Here is a 22,902-nt window from a genome sequence, read left to right as displayed (position 1 = left end):
GAACCGCCTATTTGTCAGTCACTTGGATTTCCAAGAGGGTGGCTCTCAGCACTAATCCAGCTGATGGACGCCGAGAAACATCACTTCAAAGTCCATTTGCAAGCAGTTTGAATGCAAACCACTTGCAAGCAGACTTCAGAAATGATGGCATACAAAATGCTGTCCCCATGGCATCTGCCTAGGAATGCATCGATTCTAATTCTTATCTATTAAATTCCTATACCGCCCTTCATCTGAAAGACCACAGGGCAGTTTACAATCTAAAAACACAAAAATGCATACCATAATAACAAACAAAATTTAATATCCTACACAGTTTAAAAGGCCATCCAAAGGTCTGAAAGAAGAGGAATGTTAGGCAGAGTCCCACTCCACATCCCTGAGAATGCAGGCACAGAGAAAGCAAGAACCTATTTGGATGAGCTTGAGATGTCATATTCACTAATAAAAAGAAGTGAAAAACAAACATCAGGAAAGGAGGGGTGGGAAGTCAAGAAGGAATTTATATTAGGGAAAAACATTTTGTTTATGACAATAAATATTTTGGAATATTGGAGATTTAATAAAAAATTAGAGGAGGGGTCATATTCACTGTTTCACACTCCCTCTTTGGTCCAGTTCTAATGTGATAGCTGGAAGGGATGCATTTCAAAATAATAAGAGTGCAAGGCTGGTGTTCCGGGCTACTGTCAGATTCAGCTGGACCTCAGGACCCAGTGCTGAAATGGCATGTTGACTGCTGGTCCAAACTGAAATGCTTGAGAGCGCAGATATCTACCTGCTCTTTTATTACAAAAAAGTGGTTTCCGTTAATTCCTGACTTTCCCCCACATTCCAAGCACTGGATCCACCCACGACTATTTGAAGAAGAAAGTAGTGACGTTCTGTTTTATTTTAGGCTCCTACTGCTGGAGTGGGTAGTGCTTCTATCATTTGGAAGAATGTGCTATACTTAATCTGTATGTAGGGATGGCAGTTTCATAATGTACGGGAAGTGCTAGAAAGCAGATGAGCTTCCTGTAACGTGTGAAGTCACCCTGAGATTTTCCAAATGCACAATCCAATCCCTGCCATATGGGAAAGGGGCAACAGATTTTTTTTTAAAGTCACCACCAAGTAAATTTATGTTGAAGTGTCTGAGGAGTAGGGGATATTTTCTGAGTATTTAATTCATGGGAGCAGTATGCTCGCATTCAGCAAACCCAGTAACAATTTGGAACAGAATAACTCTAGACTGGCCTGGGGAATAGAATTGGGGGCATTTTGCTTCTGCTAGTCCCCATTCAGCTACTTTCTCATTTACTTACTTCCCAATGGGTGTCAGGAGGTTAATGACTCTCAGTTCACAATGGGTCTTAAATCAGGTGGCAGTCAGTGACCGAGAGGCGCAAGGTGCCTTGTCTCGTAACCAAACTCAGGAGCACCACCCTCCATTCCTAACAGCAAAGTCTCTGACAAAGTGGTTTCTTCTTGCAGCTGTTCAAGGGGAAGTTCTACCACTGTCTGGGCGTGGACACCCGAAACATCACCAATAGGTCTGACTGCATGGCTGCCAATTACAAGTGGGTCCATCACAAATACAACTTCGACAATCTGGGCCAGGTAAATGTGGAACCCTCCAAGTTTCCTTAGACTCACTTTAGTCTCCCTGGTGTCTTCAGCCTAAAAGGAAGGACTGTGACTTCAGACATCGATCCTCACATTGAAGGATGGGAGGTTGTAGTCCTGCTGTTGAGAGCCTTCATCTTCTGAAGCGTATCCAGTTTTTAATTACCACATTGTAAGATAGATATACCTTAAGAATCAGAATTGCAAATGGCATAGTCCATCCAACATTAAGTGCTTCTAAGTCTCCTTGGTTTCAGCAATAAAATCAGCACATTGAAACTAAACTAAGCCAACCACATTTTAATAAAAATGGCAATTAAGGCTTCGGTTAAGCATGCACTTACATGTCTATTGAGAAGTAAATACCATTGTTTAATGGGGTTGGCTCCCAGGTAAGTGGGTTAAAGGACTGTAGCCTTTACTCCATTACTAATTTCAGTGGGATACAAAGTGCTTAACTTGGTTCAGATAATGCCTCAAGGTCTGGTTTGGTTTGGTTGGTTGGTTTAAAATACTGATATACCTCATCTCATTGGAATAATATCAAGTTGGTGGGCTGTACAATAAATGATTAATGCAAAGCAGCAATTCAAAAGCTGCTTTAAAAAATTCAATAAAAGCAGCATATTTCAATTACAGTATCCAGGAATCTTTCAAGTGGTCTCAGAGGTCAGAGAAAGCTGAAGACCTCTGTGACCTAAAAGAAAAAAGAACCAGAAATAGCATGTTGAGGTTCTAGAACACATAGGAACATAGAAAGCTGCCTTCTATCGAGTCACACCTGTAATGTATGAATTGTGAGTTACGTAACTGGCACATGGCCCCTTTAAGGGAAACAGGCATAGCCCAGGAGGCCAGCTGCTGCAGAGCTGGCTCAGAGAAGTGGCCTGACTGAAGAAGTTCGTTACTACTTTATGTAGGCTCCCAGACCTTTTCAGAAATAAAGTTCATTAACTTGGCTTACAGTGAGTTTCTAGATAAATAGCTGAAGACAACACACGGTGTCAGAAGTTTGATGGTGACACAAGACCGTCAGTCCATCTAGCTCAGCATTGTCTGCACTGACTGGAAGTGGCTCTCCGGGCTTCCCTTCCAGCCCTACCACCTGGACATGACAGGAATTGAACATTCTAGATGCAAAGCAGACACCCTACTGTTGAGCTGTGGCCCTTCCCACCATATGACATGTGCACATGATTTATGTGGAAAGGATAAAGAGCTATGCATTATGAGGGATTAAACTGTAATAATTAATTTAAAATATTTTCAAATATATTTTCAAAAGTCAGAATTTTAACTCTAATTCCAATGCTGTTGATGGTGCTAATCAAGATTAACTGGGCATGTAGGACAGGAAAGCAGGATCCTACTTTTGACTCTATGCATTCACCAACTCTTCTGAACAGAGTCTACACACCCCGCGCAGAAGAGCCAATGACTGCATGGAGGGTGGCAATGGGGCCTGCCACCACAACCCTGCCTTGCAGCAGCACATGTTCAGCATGCTCTGTTTAGTTGCATGAACAGGGATATCATTTTCATGGTTTTACATTGTATGCTACCTTAAGAGACCTGGTAGCAAGTTTTAAACGCAAAGAAATCAATCAGGGGTGGGGGCAGTGTTTACGAGGGACAAAGAAAGAAGCACTACAAATAGTGTGTTTAGATTCCAGTAAAGCACGTTCAGACCGGACATTAGAAAAGATCTCCTTGCAAAAAGAACTGTTGGGGAAATGAAAATGGTTGCCTAGGGAAACTGTCGAGTCTCAACCTCTGGAGGCTCTTAAGGGAGCAAACAGAGCGAGTGTTTATGGAGGATGCTTTACATTTCTGATTAAAATATTCTAGCTTCTTTCCCTGTTTGCATCCAGTTGAAATTCACTGTCTAATCTGGAGGCCTCCTGAAGTGTCTTGGAATCTTTTTTGAAGGGTCAACTTTTGCACGGAGTGCGAATTTTCCATGGGGGAGTGAGACGTGGCAGGGTAGAGTTCAGAGCCAGTTATAAAGGGAGATAATTGGGTTCTTAAAAAATAATAATCAGATGCATCACAGTCCTTCCTGATACTTTTCATGTTCCCTTTTTTGCAACCCCTTGGATTTGATAGATTTGTGACGTTTTAGCAAGGAATGGAGTGTATTGTGATGAGTTGTTTTCTAAACCAACAGTGTGACTGAGCTGATCTGGTGTTTCTCTAGGGACGAATTTCTCGGAGGACAGCTGTCTGGCAGCACTTCCTTCTCTCTCTTCCCCCTTTTCACAGGCAAATTCTTTTCCCTCTCCCATCAGCTTTTCCTGGAGAACTTTGGGAGGGTGGTGGAGGAAGAAGGAAGGAAAGAACCTCTCTGGTTTTTTTGCTATTCATTTGTGTGCATCAAATAGTCAACCCCTGAACCAGTCCAAAGCTGACTCACTTTCATGTGTTGCAGGCTTTGATGTCACTCTTTGTACTGGCTTCCAAAGATGGCTGGGTCAACATTATGTACAATGGACTGGATGCTGTGGCTGTTGATCAGCAGGTATGGAACTTGCTTTACAAAATGATCATTCATGTTGCTTTCAGCTGGGTTGTTAAATAGGCTGGATGATCCATCTTTGATGACTCCTAATTGGTTTGCTATGTACCTCCCCAAGTACTAGGAAGTTATAGGGGGAGTGGTTAAGTTTCTTCTGGATAACATAGTGCGGCAGGCCATTTTTCATTTGACAAAAGACATTGAGTGAGCATAGACAGATCACTCTTTTTCTGGTCAATGTCTGTTTTGCATGTGTTCATTCATAAAGCCAATCCTCTCTGTTTCTGCATTGAAAAAAGACCTTGCAATTTAAAATATGTATGTTTGAACATATTTTCCTAATGGTATTTTCTCGCAAAGTGCATTTTTCTAAATTTATGTCATCATGAAAACTTGCATTTCTAGATGCATTTTAGTACTTTTTTTGAGTGCGGGAGCTGCATTGCAAAATTAGAAGTGCAAACTCCAAAATATTACCCATTTCTTACCTGAATTTTAGTATTAGAGGTCAGGTCAGTTTGTAGCAGAATTTGGGAATAACAGATTTCTCAAGCAACCTTTCTAATATGTTCTCTTGCTGTGTGCACTGAACTGCCTTTCTTAATACATGTGCAATGCCAAATCTCTCTCTTGAGTTCTCTATTTTCTCCTCAAAACTTGCATTTCCCCCCATAGCCTTTAGTCTATACTCTTCATCCTCATTCCCAAGTGTAAATAGGCTTTAAATGCACGTCAAGACATTTGCCCACAGTCCTCTCTCCTTCTCTTCTCTATCACTCCCTCTCACTGCTGTTTCTCTCCCGTTTTTGGCCCCCTCCAAACAAACTCTTCATTGAGAATTCATGTTGATTTGCTCGCACAGAACTTACACGGGTTAGACTAATTCCAGTCTTCATTGAGCATTTATTCTGACTTTTTAATGCAACAATGAGGATTCATCCTGAGTTGCGTGTGAGATGTTTGCGCATCTTTCTGTTAACCATTCATTTGCATTTTTAAAAGCAGATTTGTTGCTCTAGGGCAACAGAGTGCTTTAATCCACTTTGATTGCGCAAACCAACAGTTCAAGTATATGCTCGAATCCCTTCCACAAAATTGCCACAGTCTGGAGGCGCCCTTAGAGTATAAGTTCCTTATTTAACTGTACTAGGGTTGTATAAACACCTTGCATTGAAAGCACGTTGCTTCCCTCAGAGATTTGTCAGATTGATTGGTACTATTTTCATGCTGGGCCATTCCATTTTTGCTGCAGTTTGTCCTCATCTAATTTGTAGTGGGTGTAGCTTTTGTTTTCTGTGTGTGCAGACATGGCATATCTTTCAGGTAACTAGCATGGAGAAAATTGTTTTAATGCTCCCACGTTTATTCTTTTTGCATAAACTTCTGCCAATCACTGTCGTCTTCTTTATCTCTTAATGGCTTTGCAGTAGTATCATGTGTCCTTTGGGGCATGATGGCAGACTCTTTGGATTGATGATCACTTGCGGCAATTCCCACCCTAGGCAGGGCTTTTCACGCCTGGCAGCTAAAATCTGCTGCTGTTCCTGTTCACTTTAATAATGCAAGATCCCTTCCCTAATGCAGATGGCAGTTGCACAGGACCTAAACAGTGACGATGATATATTACATCCACACTGTGAACGCAACTTGTTTTCTCAGTATAGCAGAATGGTTTTCAGCTGGTCTTGTTTGGAGAGAACCATTTCTAGCACAACCTCACAACAGTTCTAGGGCAGCCAAAATATACGTACAAAACGGTTTTTATCTACATGGGAATAAGGACAGACGAATCTGTCAATTTTTGTTCTCTCAGTTTTGCATTTTTCCAAACTGATTTTCAGTTCTCCACACCTGTGCAGCAATTTGTGAGCTTTCTTTTAAGGATCCATATAAAATTTCACCAGCATTTTAGTGTGGATTTCTCCTATTGGACGGTGTCTGTGACATAAATTACTTACCAATGACACCGTCTTCTCCTTATTAATTCTTGTGAGAGTTCTTCACTCTCCTGTTACATATGCAGAATGACTCCCACCACAAACAAAGTTTCTCCCCCTTTGCTGGATTTGTTCTAAGATGAGTAAAACATTAAAAAAAACACCAGGGCTTTGTTTTTAAAATAATCTGGAAAATCCTTAGACTGTGAACCTCGACCCACTTACCTGAAATTTAGCCCCATTGAATTTAATGGGACTTACTTACTCAGAGTAGACATGCATAGGATTTGACCGTTCCATTTCTCTAGCTAAGCTTCATTACCCATCTGGAAGTTCTCTTTGGCATCTCAGGCGGCAAATATACACGCAAGGCTGCAAAATTACTTCTCTGAAAAATGCTGTTGTGCCTGTACTAATTTCTGATATTTAATGACTTGATAATAGTGATCGAACATTAATAATTTGTGTATACATTGCTAAATGAGTTCTTCAGAGAATTATTGTAATTATCCTAGTCTACTTCTCTGATACTGTAATTATTATTCTTGTATTCCAGCTACCAATATTATTAATCTAAATACTAATTCCACCCCCACACAGAAAGACACGCATGTCAAATCCTTTTGGGACACTGTTTCAATAAGCTCTTAACATTGCACTCCTGGCTTGTTTCCTCCAAAAAAAGTTTAGAGTGCAGGAAAAAATGATACTGTTTTGGAATCTGATCAAGATCATCATGTGCAATAGCCTAATAAATCTGACAGCTTAAAAATAATAATTTAAAGCACTTTTTAATTGAGTGGGAGAGGTTAAAAATTAGTTGGACTGATTGTTTTGCTTTTCCTCTGTACTTCATATAAATTATGAATATTCCATGCAACAAACCTGTAAGATATGCCACTATTTTTATACCTTTATTGTAGATCACAAGGGTAGGACTGAGGATTAAATACAGTGGCTTGACCTGAACACTCAGGAAAGCAGGAACCTTCCCAGCTCAATATTCATTCTCTTCAACATGACACTGCTCTAGCTTTTTTTATTGCTGCCCTATTAATTAAAACCATCCTCATGATGGACAGAATGGATGAATGTCACTGTGATGGCAGTACTTTTGTTCATACAAATATATGCACCATGCCTTCCCCAGTAGCAGGAAAGAAAAGAACAGGCAGTCAAGGAAGGATTCCCTATAAACTCTCCTCAATAAATCACAAATATCACTCTCCAGTGCTTGAGGGGAGGGAGGATGTGTCCTGCGCCATATTTCCATGAAGTTTGGGTCTCCCATTGGTCATAAAAATCATAAATTCTTGCTGTCTTCCTTGCTTTCCAGAAATCTCCGATTTCCTTCAACAAAATCATTTCTTGGTCTTTCCTCTCATAAAGTGCTAACTACAGCGTCTGTCTGTCTGTCTGTCTGTCTGTCTTTTTAATTCCAGCCAGTGACCAACAACAACCCTTGGATGCTCCTTTACTTCATTTCTTTCTTGCTCATCGTCAGCTTCTTCGTCCTCAACATGTTTGTAGGGGTGGTGGTGGAGAACTTCCACAAATGTCGGCAACACCAAGAGGCAGAAGAGGCCCGGCGGCGGGAAGAGAAGCGCCTGAGGCGCCTGGAGAAGAAGCGTAGGAGTAAGGAACAACCTAAGTGTTTTGTTGGTTCGTAGGCTGAAGTTTTCTGAGAAAAAACTTGTCATTTTTTATTAAAAAAAACAACAACGAATACAACATCGCTAACCCAGGTGACTGCATTTTACCTCCACAGTCAGAGGCAAGAATGCTTCTGAATACCAGTTGCTGGAAACCATGGGAAAAGGGAGAGAGAGCTGTTGCTCTTGGGCTTCTCACAGGCCGCTGTGAGAAGAGGGTGCCAGACTAGAAAGGCCATTGGCCTGACCCAGCAGGTGCTTATGTTCTTGATGTGTATGTGGGTGGCAAAACTGTGAGAGCTGTTTGCCGCTTGGTCAAATGCCATTGAGCATCTGCCCAAAAAAACCCTGTTAACATCACCTGTTCTTTGGGTAGATGGGGCCCATGGCTATCTCTATCTCTTTCAGTCATCATATTCTAAGACAGCCTTGGAACCAAGAGAATCCCGTTTCAATGTGCCTCTTATTTGTGCGTGTAGTTTTGTGTGTAGATGATTTAATGAGAAAAACACACATACCCCAAATGCACCTGGATGTGAATTAGTCCAGCCTTTCCTCTCCCCTCTACTGCTCCTTAAACCCCTTTGAATGCATCTCTGTCCCAGAACCATGGAAGTCCCTGTAACTTCTCCTTACTTCAGATTTTCCTTTTCTGGAGATGCTTGCTTCCTCTGCTCATTTGAAAACTCAATTTGTTGGAGCATGAAATGCTGGTTTAGCATCATTTCTACAAACACAGGATTAACAGATTCTTTCTGTCCCTCTCCTCTCCTCTCCCCTCCCCTCCCCTCCCCTCTCCTCCCCTCTTCCCTTTCACTTACTCACTTTCTGTTTTCTTCCCCGTCTTCTGGTTTCCTTTTATTACATTCTTTTTTCCTTTCCTTTCACCTTGCTCCTCTTTCTCTGTTTCCATTCTTTCCTTTCCTTGCCTCTTCTCTGTTCTTCCTCTCCCCTCCCTCCCTCCCTGGGTTGCTCCCCTTGCCACTCCCATGGCAGAAGCACAGCGCTTGCCGTATTATGCCACCTACTGCTCTGTCCGCCTCCTCATCCATTCGGTCTGCACCAGCCACTACTTGGACATCTTCATCACTTTCATAATTTGCCTCAACGTTGTCACTATGTCCCTGGAGCACTACAACCAGCCAATGGTGAGTGAGTTCAAAGGACTAAATCCCACCTTTATGCCTTCCTCCTCCTTCCTTGTTCTCCTCCCCTTTTCACAAAGAGCTGCTTTTTACATAAAGTAGAAAATAGATGTCTAGCAATTAGGAGTAAAACGTGGCAGGCATTAGAAGATGAGTTGGGAACAGGCTACAGAGAGAACCACAGTGGTACCTTGGGTTACAGGCGCTTCAGGTTACAGACTCTGCTAACCTAGAAATAGTACCTCAGGTTAAGAACTTTGCTTCAGGATGAGAACAGAAATTGCATGGCAGCAGCGGGAGGCCCCGTTAGCGAAAGTGGTACCTCAGGTTAAGAACAGTTTCAGGTTAAGAACGGACCTCCGGAACGAATTAAGTTCTTAAACAGAGGTACCACTGCACTCACAAAGCAAAGAACAGCAGGTCTCCTTTATTACAAAACTTGCCTTATTAGGGCGTGTGTCTGGTCACTATATAGTTTCACTAGAACCACGTGCTATATGATCATCCACCTTGCCAGTTGAAAAGTTCCGTGATGAATATCACTGTGCAAAATTGTCCATAAATTGAGCCAGAACTAACAGGATAATTACAGCAAATAGGTACAAACTAATGGCGGGGGGCTCATGTCTGATGTTATAGGTTTGTGGGGGGGCAGATTCCCCTAAATTCCTGCATGCTAGATACTCCCCATAATTTCTGGAGTCAGTAAAAGTTTGAATTAATCAATGTTCGATTAAACTTCGCCAAACATAGAAAACCCCTGAATTTACTTATGCTAACAAGCCAAGCAAGCCAGCTTTGCAGAGTTAGCTGGATGGGCCCTTAGCAGAGGTCCTTTTATGGGTGCTAGTGGGCACCACAGTCTCTGTAGTGTCTCAAAAGGGAACACAGACCCTGTTAAGCATATCTGCAACCCCAGGACTTTTGCACTACTCATGGAGATTGGGGTGGCATGCAACCCTTATTTTTTCCTCTTTCAAAGTGTGGTTTGCTAGATGAGATGTATATTTCTTAATCCAACCTGTTTGCTACTCCTTGTTTCCCATTTCGCTTCATGTGCAAAGGAGTTTGTCATCTGGTGGGGTGGGGGATGGCATGATCCTGGAGAGAGAATCCTTCCTGTCTATTTCTCCTAAACTAGAATGATGATGTTACCAAAATACACACAGTATTAGTGTGGCTTAGTTGAAGAAATGAATTTTTGGCTCTCAGAATCAAATATATATGATATAAGATTAAAAGGTATTTTCCCTCTGGGTAAGTACATCCTGCTCAGTTCTGTATTCATGCATGCCAGGAAACCTCTGCCTCCAGAGCCTGCTGTCTTCAAGAGGCAGGGTCTTTAATTTCTAAGATCTGAAATGGCCAGAACTGCAGTCATTAACTCACCTTCTCTTTCTGTTAGACTTCAAGAACAATTTTTGTCAGGATTCCTATGGTTTATACCTTGTATCTCCTCCTGCATCCCAGTTTCTTTTGGGTTTTGCTTCTAAGCTCATCATCCTATCTCCTCCCTCCTTGTTACACCCGTCAAATCTTCAAGTAGGAGACATCTCTCTTCGCCTCCTTGTATGTCACTTTCCCCACCTGTTAATTATGCTGGCATAATGGAATGCCTATAAAATGCTTTAAGGTGGCTCAAGCATATGGAACTCCAGATATGCCAGACATAATTATCCGAACCCTTTCTAGTGAGTTGCAGGAGCTTCATACAATTTTGAAAAAGTCTGCTAACTTCTTCAGAAAACTTAGTTTCCCGCTTCCTCAAAAAAGATGAAGAGCTGTAGCCCATAGATTGTTCTCTTTGGAGACCCCTCATTTATTTACTGATCAGTTAATTTGTGAAAGCTGTCCCACGGTACTGATGCCAGAAGTGGTGTGTAATGATGTTTGGATCCCTTTCATACCACCCACCTTCCAACGATACAATCGTTCAGATGAACAGAGATTGTTCAGAGCAGAAGCATAGCTTGATAGCCCTGTGGCACAGAATGCAACATGACTCATTTCCATGGAATGCAGTATGACTCATAAGCCTGCATCTAATACCAAGTCCTGTCCTGGTTTAAACTCTACTACAACATATTTGTGATGAGATTAATACTTCAGAAACAAGGGTGCAGTCTTACCACAGCATCCCTTAGAGCAAGCCCTTAGAGCTACAGCCACTGCCCTGGCCAACCTGTTTCTTCTCTCAAGTGCCTGTGAGCCCCCTTCTCCAGTGTTGTTTTCAGTACTACTGTTTTCCCCCTGAAATAATAATCATCATCACCATCATTAATACTTCTAACCCAGCTTTCACCCTGCAGGATCACAGAGCAGTAGACAACAATGAAATAAGCATATCACAAATACATCGAACCAATAAGCAAAAGCATTAAACCAAGTACATGTATAGCAAATCAACTCTCTTAACAGTTCATCCACACCATACATTTAAAGCACATTCAGGGAACTGTAGTTTGTTAAGTGTGCTAGGAAATGTAGCACGGTGAGGTGTAAATTAGTGTCCCCAGGATTCTTTGGGGGAATCTGTTGGAAAAACGCCTGGGAAGGCCACCACCTTCCCAAGACGTCTCTCTGGTGGTCACCCTCTGGCTGTAAATCTTCCTCAGTCCACAGAGATCGGTGATAAGCGACCCCTCCTTCCTGAGAGGAGCACACTCATCTTTTGGTATCTCATAACAGAAGAAAAAGTCAATTAGTAGCTCTAAAACTACTTTATTTACAGTCCATATACAAAGAATCCATCAGCACATCTGTGCTCTCTCAGCATCAGTACAGAACAGCCTAACACAGAGAAGTGAAACTAACTTCCAACAGTACTGAGGCTTCCAGTTTCACACTCTCAGACACTCACTTGATATAAACAACATAGTGCTACTTGCTAGACAGCTTGGTGGATAAAAATCCCAACAGAATCCAGGTGCATTAAGTGAGCTTTAACACTCTTCTCCTGAATGCCTGCCCAAAGAGAGATGTTGGCAAAAAGTCATCCATTAAGAGGACCACAGCATTTTCACAGGGAGGGAACTTTATAACCAAGAAGGCCACCACAGACCCTTTCCTAGGTCACCACATCAGGAGCCATGGTAGTTGCTAGGGCTTCCTCTTCAGATCTGGGGAGATATTGTACAGACCATTTGTTTTGCAGCCCCTTCAAAAGACATGTCCTCAAAGATTCCCCTCTCACACAAAAAAGGGGGGGTTCACATAGCAGCAATGTAGGTAAGAGGCATTTACATGGCTGTGCAAAATTTGGCATTTCTTGTTTGGGGTTTTTTAAGCCATGGAAAGCTGCTACAGAAACAATAAAAGACCAGCCAGTCATCATGGAAGAATGAATCGTGTATGAACTGTAAACAAGGTTGAAACATGCAAATCTTCTCAGCAAGGAACAAAACAGAAAGGAACTAAATGTTAAGATACTTGAGGTATACTGCTGCAGACATAGTCTTTTGGTAGCTCAGTATTCAAGAATCCTAGAAATATGTAGATATATTTGTAAAGAGTAGCAGAGGTAGGTTTTTCTCCTACAAGGAACACTGCTTTCTCCTGCCTTCACTAGACCTCACATATGTTCAGCTCCCAAATTAATTTTTGGCTGTGTTTTCCTTGTCACCCCATGAACCAGGTGGGATGTCCACTTTGCCTGCACACACACAATACACTTAAAACACATGACTCCTCCCCCCCCTCCGAATCCTGGAAACCATAGTTTACCCCTCACAGAGCTGCAATTCTCAGCATCCTTAACAAACTCCAGTTCTCAGGAATCTTTGGGGTGGGGAACATGTTTTAAATGCATGTTATGTTATTGGATGCTTCCTATTTGTTTATTTGTTGCATTTATATACCGCCTTTCTGCCAAGGCACCCAAGACTGTTTACGTTTTTGAAATATTAAAGCAATCAAATTATATAAATGTAAAATCAGCACTGCAGTGGAGGAGACAGTCAGACTTGGCAAGCCCTAAAGTTATAATTATCATTATTATGGTTCCCCAGCCAGATGTTGTCTTTCCCTGCCTCCATCACTCTCTTTTTCTTTTTCAGAGGGCAGACGGTGTCCGTTGAGCCCTTTTTATGGGGTAGTTTTCTACCCCAAATGTGATCTCCAGTGTATCTTAGGGTAGTCATTTGTTCAGCGTTTTGTTTAAAGTGGGAGAGGTTACTTTTGGAAAATTGCTCTGAGGAAAGGGGAGTTATCACTGACACAAGGACTAGTCAGATAGTGCTTGTACGCATTAGCATTTGCTACAAACTGGTGGGTTTGCTGCAAACAGCTTTCCTGAACTCAGTCTAGGAGAGGCGATTGCGCATGTGCTCAAAACCAGTAAGTGTGCTTCCACACCTTCCTCCTTTTGATTCTCACAGACCAGTCAGGGAACTTGATGACATTAATGTTCCCTTTTCTTTCAATTCCTAGTCTCTGGAGACTGCCCTCAAGTACTGCAACTACATGTTCACCACTGTGTTTGTCCTGGAAGCGGTTTTGAAGCTTGTAGCCTTTGGGCTGAGACGCTTCTTCAAAGACAGGTGAGCCGGAAAGAACGTGAGTCATACCCTGTGGCACACAGAAGATCAGAGGTGACACATTCTGTGTTTGGAATACCATTCACTACCTGAACTACTGTATTTGAATTAGCATGAATTTGGGGAGAGGGGACTCTGACCACGGACATTTTTACAAAGTAATGCTTAAGGCACCCTTCCTCACTCGGTACCCTCTGGGAGTTTTAGTTTCTGGCTCCCATCATCTATGACCATTGGTCATGTTGGTTGGGGCTGATGGGAGCAGTAGTCTAAAACAGCTGGAGGGTGCCAGATTGGAGTAAGTTGGCTTAGAAGGAAGCCTCTTTCCTTAGAAGGAAATACAGATAACATGGATATCAAGGCATTCCTTCACTCAGTGAAACTCTCCAGTCATTTCCCACCAGCTTGGCCACCACTTTGCCTTTATAAAGTGTTTGTCTTCTATTTATCTCTTAGCTCCTTCCCTAGTCACCATTGCTCAGGGACACACTTACCATGTCCCAAATTATTCAGTCCAGTTAAAGAATCTAAGATATTGGGGTGGGGAATGCTGCTGCCAATCAAAGTGAACAATATTGAATCAGTATAAAGCATTTTGATGTATCATATTTAAAAAATGTGCCTCCCCACCTGCCAAATAATAATCAAATGCCATGCAAATATAAATTCTCATCCAAGCAAACAGAACAGCCAAAATAAAGGATGTCCGTTTGCTTAATTGGCATGCTCATTTATTTAATTAGCAAACACAGATTTGCATGTTTTGTTCCTTTTTTTAAAAAAAATGGAACCTTTGATAAGTACAGCATTACAAATAACTTGTTGATAAGCTGTGCCTATTTTGAAAGTGTGTCATTTATGGAATAAATTGATTCCCATCTTTTAAAGGTGGAACCAACTGGACCTGGCCATTGTTCTGCTCTCAGTCATGGGCATCACACTTGAGGAGATTGAAATAAATGCTGCCCTTCCCATCAACCCCACCATCATCCGTATCATGAGAGTGCTGCGTATTGCCCGAGGTGAGCTACAGAGGGAGCTACAGAGCACAGACTGACCAATAGGCGTGTTTCAAGAAGGATGAGGAAGGGCTGTGGCTCAGTGGTAGAGCATACGCTTTGCATGCCGAAGGCCCCAGTTTCTATCCTTGGCACCCCCCAACAAGGTTGAGAAGGACTCCTTGCCTGAAACCCTGGAGAACCATGTCCAGTTAGTAGACAGTATTGAGCTAGATGTACCGATGGTCTTCCTATATTCCTATGTTCCTAATGTATTAGTAGGAGACTAGACTGGGGAAGACTAAGCAACTTGGAGTCTCTGTGCTAAATCATATGTTGGGCCTCACATGCCCCTGATGCTTGTGAAATTTGTCATCTTCTGTGTGTGTGCAAGAGCCACACAGATGCAGTCATTCTGGCATCTTTCTCCTACCATGCTTATCCAATGTGACTCTTCAGCATGTGTAGCAGGGCTCTACTTAACACCATGCAAGTTTCCAGTGTTCTGAGTTTTCCACAGAACTATGAACTTGAGCAGAGCTGCTTTCTCACGTGGTGACAACTGAGTAACACTCAACTAACTGGGACTTTGCCAGACATACTGCCAGACATTCACATGTACCTGTGCAAGTGATGCTGCCAGAGTTCAGAACTGGAGATGTTTAGAGCACGAACTTCCCCAGTTAGCCATGTATGGGCTAATTACAACTTGAGCCAAACATCTCCAGAACCCAGGCCCCTATAGTAATTAGTGTGGGGACCTATTCCCTCTGACATTTACCTGGTGACACCCAAATCAATGAGAAGTACGGCTGGGCTGCTGCAACCTTTGTTAGGCTGCACAGGACCACTGAGAATGCCAAGGGCACTGGTGTTGCAATTTTGGTCCTTGGTAAGAATCCTCTGAATTCTGGTACCGAAGAGAGTATGCTCATCAGTATAGTGGCGAGGGCACCATAATTACTGGGAACTATCATTTCAGAAACAGAAGGGGTTAAATGGAGAGGAGGCAAGTGGCTGAGAAAAAGAGACTGGGTGGTGGGGAGAAGAAGATGAGATGTTGGCAGGAGTGTTCTCTAATCAGACAGATTGGGGCGAAAAACCAGCAACAGGACCATTGCTTGGTGTGCTGATCCTGTGTGAAAAGCCACCCACTTTGCTTTCCCCCCCATGACAGTTTTGAAGCTCCTGAAGATGGCGACTGGGATGCGAGCATTACTGGACACAGTTGTGCAAGCACTGCCGCAGGTAAATGAAGCCATTTCTTTTTACAGAGGATTTTGCACTAGTTTTTTTATTTATTTATTTAAGAGTGCAAAATGTTTAATTAGGAGATGGGCTGAGGCTGCCATTCCTGAGGGGGAAAGAAAATAGGCCTTAGCTGCCAACAGTCCTGACAGCCCAACCCAAGCTTATTTATTCAGAAATAAATTCCACTGCATTCAAGAGGACTTGCTCCCAAGTATGGGAGTGTAGAATTGTACAGCCCAAGGCTGAACTCCCAAACATACTTATTGAGGAGTAAGCTCCACTATGCACAGTGGGACTTCCTTCTGAGTAAGCCTTCCTGTGACTGCATTGTACATGTTAGAAATTCTGAAATACTGAAAGCACAGTTATTTTATCTTCTGCCTTTTGGATGAGCGGTTGGTATCGCCGCTCCCACATTCTTTTCTACAAATAAGATATCTGATACTTATTTTAAAAAGGAAGGTTAGAAGCCCAAGACGGATGAAGTGATATTTTCTACTGGCCAACTTGTATATGAATTTGTAAGTTTACTAACCAAAAATAATAAGACTTAAGATTCAAGTTCACTAATTAAAAACAAATATCTGAAACAGTAAGTTTGCAAACTTTTTAAGAGCTCTTTATCAGCAAATGGGGTCTGATATTATATTCTCCATTTTGTATCTTATATATACTTCCACCTGTCAGCTTTATCTGGGAAATCATAGTGCTTTTGTGGGAGACTGACATGCCTGCAACTCTCACACCCATTGGTCAGCTGGGATCATTACCATTAGTCCAGGCACTCTCACTGAATCACTACATGAGGCAGGAAGGAGACAGCAACAATTGTGTAAAAATAATGATGGTAACTCCAAATACCCATGACAGCAGAGAACCCTTGGATCAGCAATGATCTGCTTCAGCACTGTGCAGATTGCAAGTTTCAATCACACTGATTCAGTAGGCTTGCCACTTGCCAAAACACTACAATTGCTCAGCTATGCTTCCGTCCATTAGCTCCACTGACTTTCATTTCACACTTCAGGAAAAGAAACAATATTCAGGTAATTAGCTCTTTATCCCCTTAGATACTTTTACCCCTTTTAGCCTCATTGAACACAGTGCTTTTACACTGTGTTAAATGATCTTACTCCTATTTTCCTTTTTCTTTCTTTCTTCTTTCTTTCTTCCTTTTGTTTCTTTCTTTTTTGTTTGTTTGTTTTGTTTATCTCACTATGCCCTTGGCTGGATGTACTCTATATTAACAATGCATGCTTTTGGTGCTCAAAGTAAATAATGCAAAAATGCAGAATCGTATTTAATTTGGCATCATTCATTCTGATTTCACTATTCTCAGAACTGGAAATATTTTGGCAGTGACTGGTGTGTCAAAAGACACTGCCTATGGCCATTTTTGTTTTCAGGACCTTTGGCAATATCTACCACCACATTGTCAGACATTTTTCTCCAACCATAAGGGCTGAAAACCAGATTTTGAAAAATAATATTACTGGGGCCAAAATAGACTCTTCATGTTATATCACCTGGACGTCCCATTTGAAATAGGGAAGGCCATGTCCAATATTCAGAGAGGCAAACAAGACTGAGAACTGGCAAGGCAAGGAGGTCTTAGCCCTTTTCCTACCTCAGAAAGATGCTTCAAGCTGCTTCCTTCTCATCTCCTCCATGGGAGTTTAAATGTGGCATAACACACTCTCAAATTGACGGCAAGGGACACTTCAGTCCTTTACTTCCATTTCCTATAACTCATGTATTGAGTGAGAAGGTCTAGGTCTGGTCAGTGGTCCCTGTATGGGAGGCCAGTTTAGAACCTCATGTACCCTGCCTTGAGTTTCATGATGGGAAAAGGCAAGACATAACATGTAATAAATAAATAGTCATCAAGGGTTGATGGGATCTGTGACTGTTTTGAAGGCCAGCTAGGAAGCTGCTGGGGAGCTAGAATGGTTCCCCACATTGCCAACTATGCATCTCACATGGCTAGACTATAGACCTTGCTCCTATAGGAGGCAGTATCTGCCACCAACTTAAATGCATGAGAGAGAGAAGGTTGTTGATGGCTACTTGCCATGATGGCTATGCTCTGCCTCCATAGTTAGAGGCAGCAATGAATACCTGTTGCAAGAAACCACAGGAAGGCCAAGTGCTGTTGTCCTCAGGTCCTGCTTAGGGGTTTTCCACAGGCATCTGGTTGGCCACTGCAAGAACAGGATGTTGGAGTAGACGGGCCATTGGCTCTTCTTACATTCTCATGTTCTTAATTTACAAAAAGCCCCAAACCTCCTCTCCTCTTTGAACTCAAGTGCCAGAGGATGTTAAGAATGTTTAAACACTATGAGCAGCGGTTCCATTTTTTAAAATATATAAATAATCCCTTTCTTATTTCTCTTTTAATTTTTTTCGTGTAACTGTAAAGTGGGAGCATCAAATAAAAATACTGTGCTTGGGGTTTGTTTGTTTGTTTTTAAACAAAGACTAAAAATGGGCCTGACTAACTCTGGCTCTCACTCTTCCTTCTCCATTTTCCATTCTCCTGTCGAATGCCTGATCGTTTATCAAGTCTCCTGTCCCATGAGAAATAATGCCTCCTCCATCTTTGCATGTAGTGAAATGTCACCTGAAAGGCAGCAGCTGGATAGGGGGATTTGCATGACTTGCAAAAGGCAGCTGCTCAAGAGAAATACTCAGTATTGATGTTTCCACTGCCCACCACTCGATTCCCATGGGTATCAAGCCAGGAGCAGACTGACAGAATTCCACTTGATGGATGAGTGGCTTGGGAAACGGGGATTACACATACACTTTGGTTCTTAGGAGATAATTGCCAAAGAATGAATAATGGCATCCAAGAGGGCTTACCGAAGCAGCTATCTTCTATCTTGTCTATAAAAAAATATGAACATGTGTTTGTCTGTTGGTTGGTTATTTGATTATCTCTTTGTGTGAATGAGGTGAGCTTGAAACTTTATCTCGAATTGTTACACATGAGACTTGTGCATGATATCACATTCTTGCCTCCAGTGCACTGCTATCTGATGCAACTTGTAGCACTTTTTTAATTGTACTCCGGATTATAACTCTACAATTCTGTAGAATTCTTGCCTTCTGCCTGCTGCTATGTCTGTGCAAACAAGAATCCCTTGTTTTCTTACACTGAGAACACATACCCACTTTTTATCATTTACAAATGAGGGAGTTACGCTACAGAGGCGATGAGTTTTAGATGTTCAGAGGTCAGCATCACACTGTTCCTGGTGTGGTAAAACCCTTCAGTTGCTTAGAAGAAGGGGAAGTGTTTGAGTGGGTGGAGCCCAGGGCTGTGGCTCTGGGCTCCACTCACTTTTTGCATGCAGCTGCTGACAGATTCTCCCCTCCCCCAAGAGTACAGCCTTCAGGAGGAAAGGGCTCATCAGTGGTGTTTTAAACCCCACTTGTGTGAAACTATTGCTCTTCATAAAAATACTGACGTTACCACATCGTGAGGTGGGGGGTTCAAAATCAGATATATTTATTTTTTACTATATATAACATTTTGCAGTAATCTATCATTGAAATTACTAGGGCATAGATGAGTGTGGCCAAGTCTCTGTCATCAAGGAGGGGATGCAACCAGCTTAATCAGTTAAAGGCATTCCTAACCACTGCCACCACTTGGGCACCCATGAGCAGCACCAGGCAGTACATTTACTTTTTCCAGGTGAGTGCAGCACTATCCAGAAGAGGCACACATACTCCCTGTGTTTGGGTCCCTTGGACTGCCTGCCATCATCGCCCTATCTTTTCAGGATTCAACTTCAGTTAGTTCATCTGCATCCAGATAATAACTGCATCCAAGTTAGGACTCTTGACTGCTGGCATTAGGTTTGGTGTTAGCCAGGGGGCATCAGCACTCCAGTGACACTGCACTCCAGAATGGTTAATGTTCTCTGCCTGTGGCTGCATATAGATGTTTAAAGGCATTGGGGACAAGGTGGCACCTTACAGCATTCCAGGCCCAGGGAGTAGCATCCACCCAAGGCTGCACCTACATTCTCAGGCAGGGTGAGAATCATTGCAAAACAGTGTCTTCAATTTATCTGCATCTGAAGGCCTGTTTCCCTCTCTGAAGAACTTGTGCTGCGTTGTTCTTCAAGCACCGGCAAAGCCTAGAAAGCACAATACTTCATTATTTCTTTAGAAGGCAGCTTCATTTAATAATGTTGCATGGTGGAGGCTGCAAAGATTAAGCCATAGTTTAAGCCATAGTGCATGGGGGGGGGGTTCACTCGAGGCAGTAATAAAATTTTCAGCACTTAAGTGATTGGGTTGAGTTTCCATATTCTGCACATTGACTCTTCAGGGGACAACCAAATTATCCATAACATCATTATTCTCAAAGATCTATGAACTCTGGCAGAACAAGTACTTCAAAATTAAATCCTTTCCATCCTGATAACCTTTTGCTTTATGTCTTTCCTTTTTCCTCCTCTTGTTTTTCAGACACAATCTTAGCAAACCATGTAGTAGTCAGCCTTCCATGCTGTGAGCCAGGTGTACTACAGAAGTGTGGAATTGAAGTGCCTGATTTTGGCTGGGGAAGGGGTGGGCAGATAGGGAGTCTCCTCTGATTGGGCATTTGCTGCCCAGCCTGGCCATGGTGTAATCTCATTCCCACCCCCCACCCCTCCTGTGTGGCCATGGGGAAATGCTCAGCACCTCACCAGGTTGGATCCTTAGCTGTTCAGATACTCCATTAAAGGGGTCCGGGAAGGTGTGTTTTTGTCCAAGAGTCCACATGGGGGCTAATGGACCATAACACCCTTCTTAGTAGTGGCCATGGCAGGATTGTAACACCTGGTGCATGTCAGGGGATGACCCCCTAGTTAGGGTCGACATGCATACACACACACACACACACACACTTAACAACCAGCAGGCTGGCTGCTTGATACCAGATACATACCCAATGCCTTGGCATAAGCATACTTGCATCAGTCATCAATAAAAGTTGCAGCCTATTTCAACCCTGTTTGTTATTCGATGGTTGGCCCCTCACTAGGCCACTGACATGCGCCTGGGTATGCAATTGTGGTGGTCTCTGCTCCCTGCATCATACCTTGTTTGGAGGAACCCAGGAATCCTACCCTTCAGTCACACCTTCTGAGTCAAGTTCAGTTTAGGGAGAACAAGTTGAAGATGAGTGTGCTTTCTTGATGCTTTCTGTTGAATTTCAACTTCCAGTTCAGACTGTCTACTTCTGGTTCAGACTGTTCATTTCCAACGTGTTTTTAGTATATACCACAATTGAAATTGTCGCCTCCTTTTCTCATGTTGAATCTGGTAGCATTTTTCAGACTCTCTAATTTGTTGCTGCATATTTTTTAAGCCACCTTTGGGGTTCTACTATGAGATGTCAGATCTGGCCTTAATAAAACATGTCTTAGTTACATCCCAGTTAGACTATTGTAACACACTCTACTTGGGGCTGCCATCATCCCTTCAACAAATTGAATAGATTATCTGAATCATTTGTAAGAAGCACAAATGGCAGAGGTGTGTGTGTGTATGTTTTCTCCCATGCTACGCTAATGGGGATTGAGTGGTGATCACCCAAAATGGCAACTTTTGCACTTTTGCACTTGCTGAACTGTCAAGCCCCACATTTAGGCAGCTCTGTATTCCCATAGGTCTCAGCTTGGTGACGCTTGTATCATACTCATTAGTTTGACTTGACTTCAGTTTGTATGTTTGATTTTTTTCTTAGGTGGGGAATCTTGGACTGCTCTTCATGCTCCTTTTTTTCATCTATGCTGCTCTAGGAGTGGAGCTCTTTGGGAAACTCAGTAAGTTTCTAGCACAGAGGTGGGTTACAAGATGCATGGAGGATTCCCATCATGCATTAGGGTTATTTTTTCCACATTAACCAGCAATTAACAGAATTTCTGAGTATCTCCAAGAATCTATCATGACAGGGAATTTCTCTTGCATGGTTTGTTGCCTGCAGTTAGTTTATTTCAAAGATGGGTGGCCGTTGCTTTCCGTACAGTTACCCCAGTGAATTGTTTTTTTAAAAAAAGTACCTCTGGGTATGCCCACTTGGGGCGATCAAGGACTATCTCAGCCCAACTCAACTGAAGCGCAGCTGTGCCCAAATTGACCCAATCTGTTTTAGGATTTGGGCTTTGGATGATTCCAGGGCACAGCCCTACTTTCATATACAGAAAATGAGCTTGTATACGTTATTCTATTATTTAAGAAGAAATTATAGATGATTCCTGTACACACAGGAATCTTGGAGACATGGCTTCTGATCCCAAAATGATGGATTGATAGATATTATTTATATATTCACCCACTTGCCATATACTGTGACCAGTCCTTTTGGAATTATTGGGCTGAAGCATGGAGTTCCTCAAAATTTAAGGTCTTGAGGATGTAACACTTGAACAACCATTAGATGAAGTTGTAGCTGTTATCACTAAGTGAATTAGAAATTCAGTCATTTACTTTGTCACTCTCACTGGCTCTAACATCTGGCTCCAATACATTTGCTGACTGAAGCTTATGCATCCTAATAGGCCATCAGTTTTAATGAGCAATGCAAACACAGCATTTTTGCACAGTAGCATCCAGAAGTAATGTAGGAATATAGTTTGGATCTTCCAAATGTAATAATGGAAGGCAGACATTTGGAAAGTAGCTTGACATAAAATATTGCAAGAACAAGATTTGTTTGTGTATGCATGTGTGCATCCTGATAAATATGGGAACTCATCAGATTTTTGTCATTTTGGCCATTCCAGCTTGTTGGCCAGTAACAGTATGCAAAAGCTATTTTTATGTGGACTTGGATATAAAGTTACAATTAATATTACAAAGAACTGCTTTTTCATCTCTTGCCTTTCACTGGAATATAGCCAATGGTTCACTTTTTCTCCTATAAATCACTTCTTTCCAGTTTGCAACGACGAGAACCCCTGTGAGGGTATGAGCCGTCATGCCACCTTTGAGAACTTTGGGATGGCCTTCCTCACACTTTTCCAGGTCTCCACTGGTGATAACTGGAATGGAATCATGAAGGTAACTTGGGCCTTTGTTGGAAATATGTCTTTGGTCCCAATGAATTACATCTTGAAATGGAAACAGACCGGCACTTATTAGAAGTTGTGTGTGTGAGGATAGAGAAAAGAGTAGGATTGAATAATGTTGCAGACATCTAATCTGTGCCTGGGTGTAGAAGTGTTGGTGCTTCATGGGAGGAAGGAACCTGAACAGATCC

General features: G+C 42.3%; 1 protein-coding gene across 4 annotated transcripts in view; it reads left to right on the top strand.

Moving 5' to 3' along the window:
* CACNA1I (calcium voltage-gated channel subunit alpha1 I) overlaps nucleotides 1-22,902 on the top strand; it is a 296,624-nt gene that overhangs the window by 255,316 nt on the left and 18,406 nt on the right. For all 4 annotated transcript variants that reach the window (XM_082241264.1, XM_082241263.1, XM_082241265.1 and 1 more), the window contains exons 23-31: nucleotides 1,477-1,602; nucleotides 4,037-4,126; nucleotides 7,503-7,695; nucleotides 8,709-8,860; nucleotides 13,286-13,395; nucleotides 14,281-14,414; nucleotides 15,568-15,638; nucleotides 21,388-21,466; nucleotides 22,582-22,703. In XM_082241264.1, the coding sequence (XP_082097390.1) occupies nucleotides 1,477-1,602; nucleotides 4,037-4,126; nucleotides 7,503-7,695; nucleotides 8,709-8,860; nucleotides 13,286-13,395; nucleotides 14,281-14,414; nucleotides 15,568-15,638; nucleotides 21,388-21,466; nucleotides 22,582-22,703 (1,077 nt within the window). The remainder of the gene's footprint in view (nucleotides 1-1,476; nucleotides 1,603-4,036; nucleotides 4,127-7,502; nucleotides 7,696-8,708; nucleotides 8,861-13,285; nucleotides 13,396-14,280; nucleotides 14,415-15,567; nucleotides 15,639-21,387; nucleotides 21,467-22,581; nucleotides 22,704-22,902) is intronic.

This window comes from Podarcis vaucheri (genome assembly GCF_965113315.1).
Source record: "Podarcis vaucheri genome assembly, chromosome: 10".
Taxonomy (NCBI): Eukaryota; Metazoa; Chordata; class Lepidosauria; order Squamata; family Lacertidae; genus Podarcis; species Podarcis vaucheri.
Note: the sequence above shows the minus strand (reverse complement) of the source record. Positions and strands in the feature narration are given on the sequence as shown.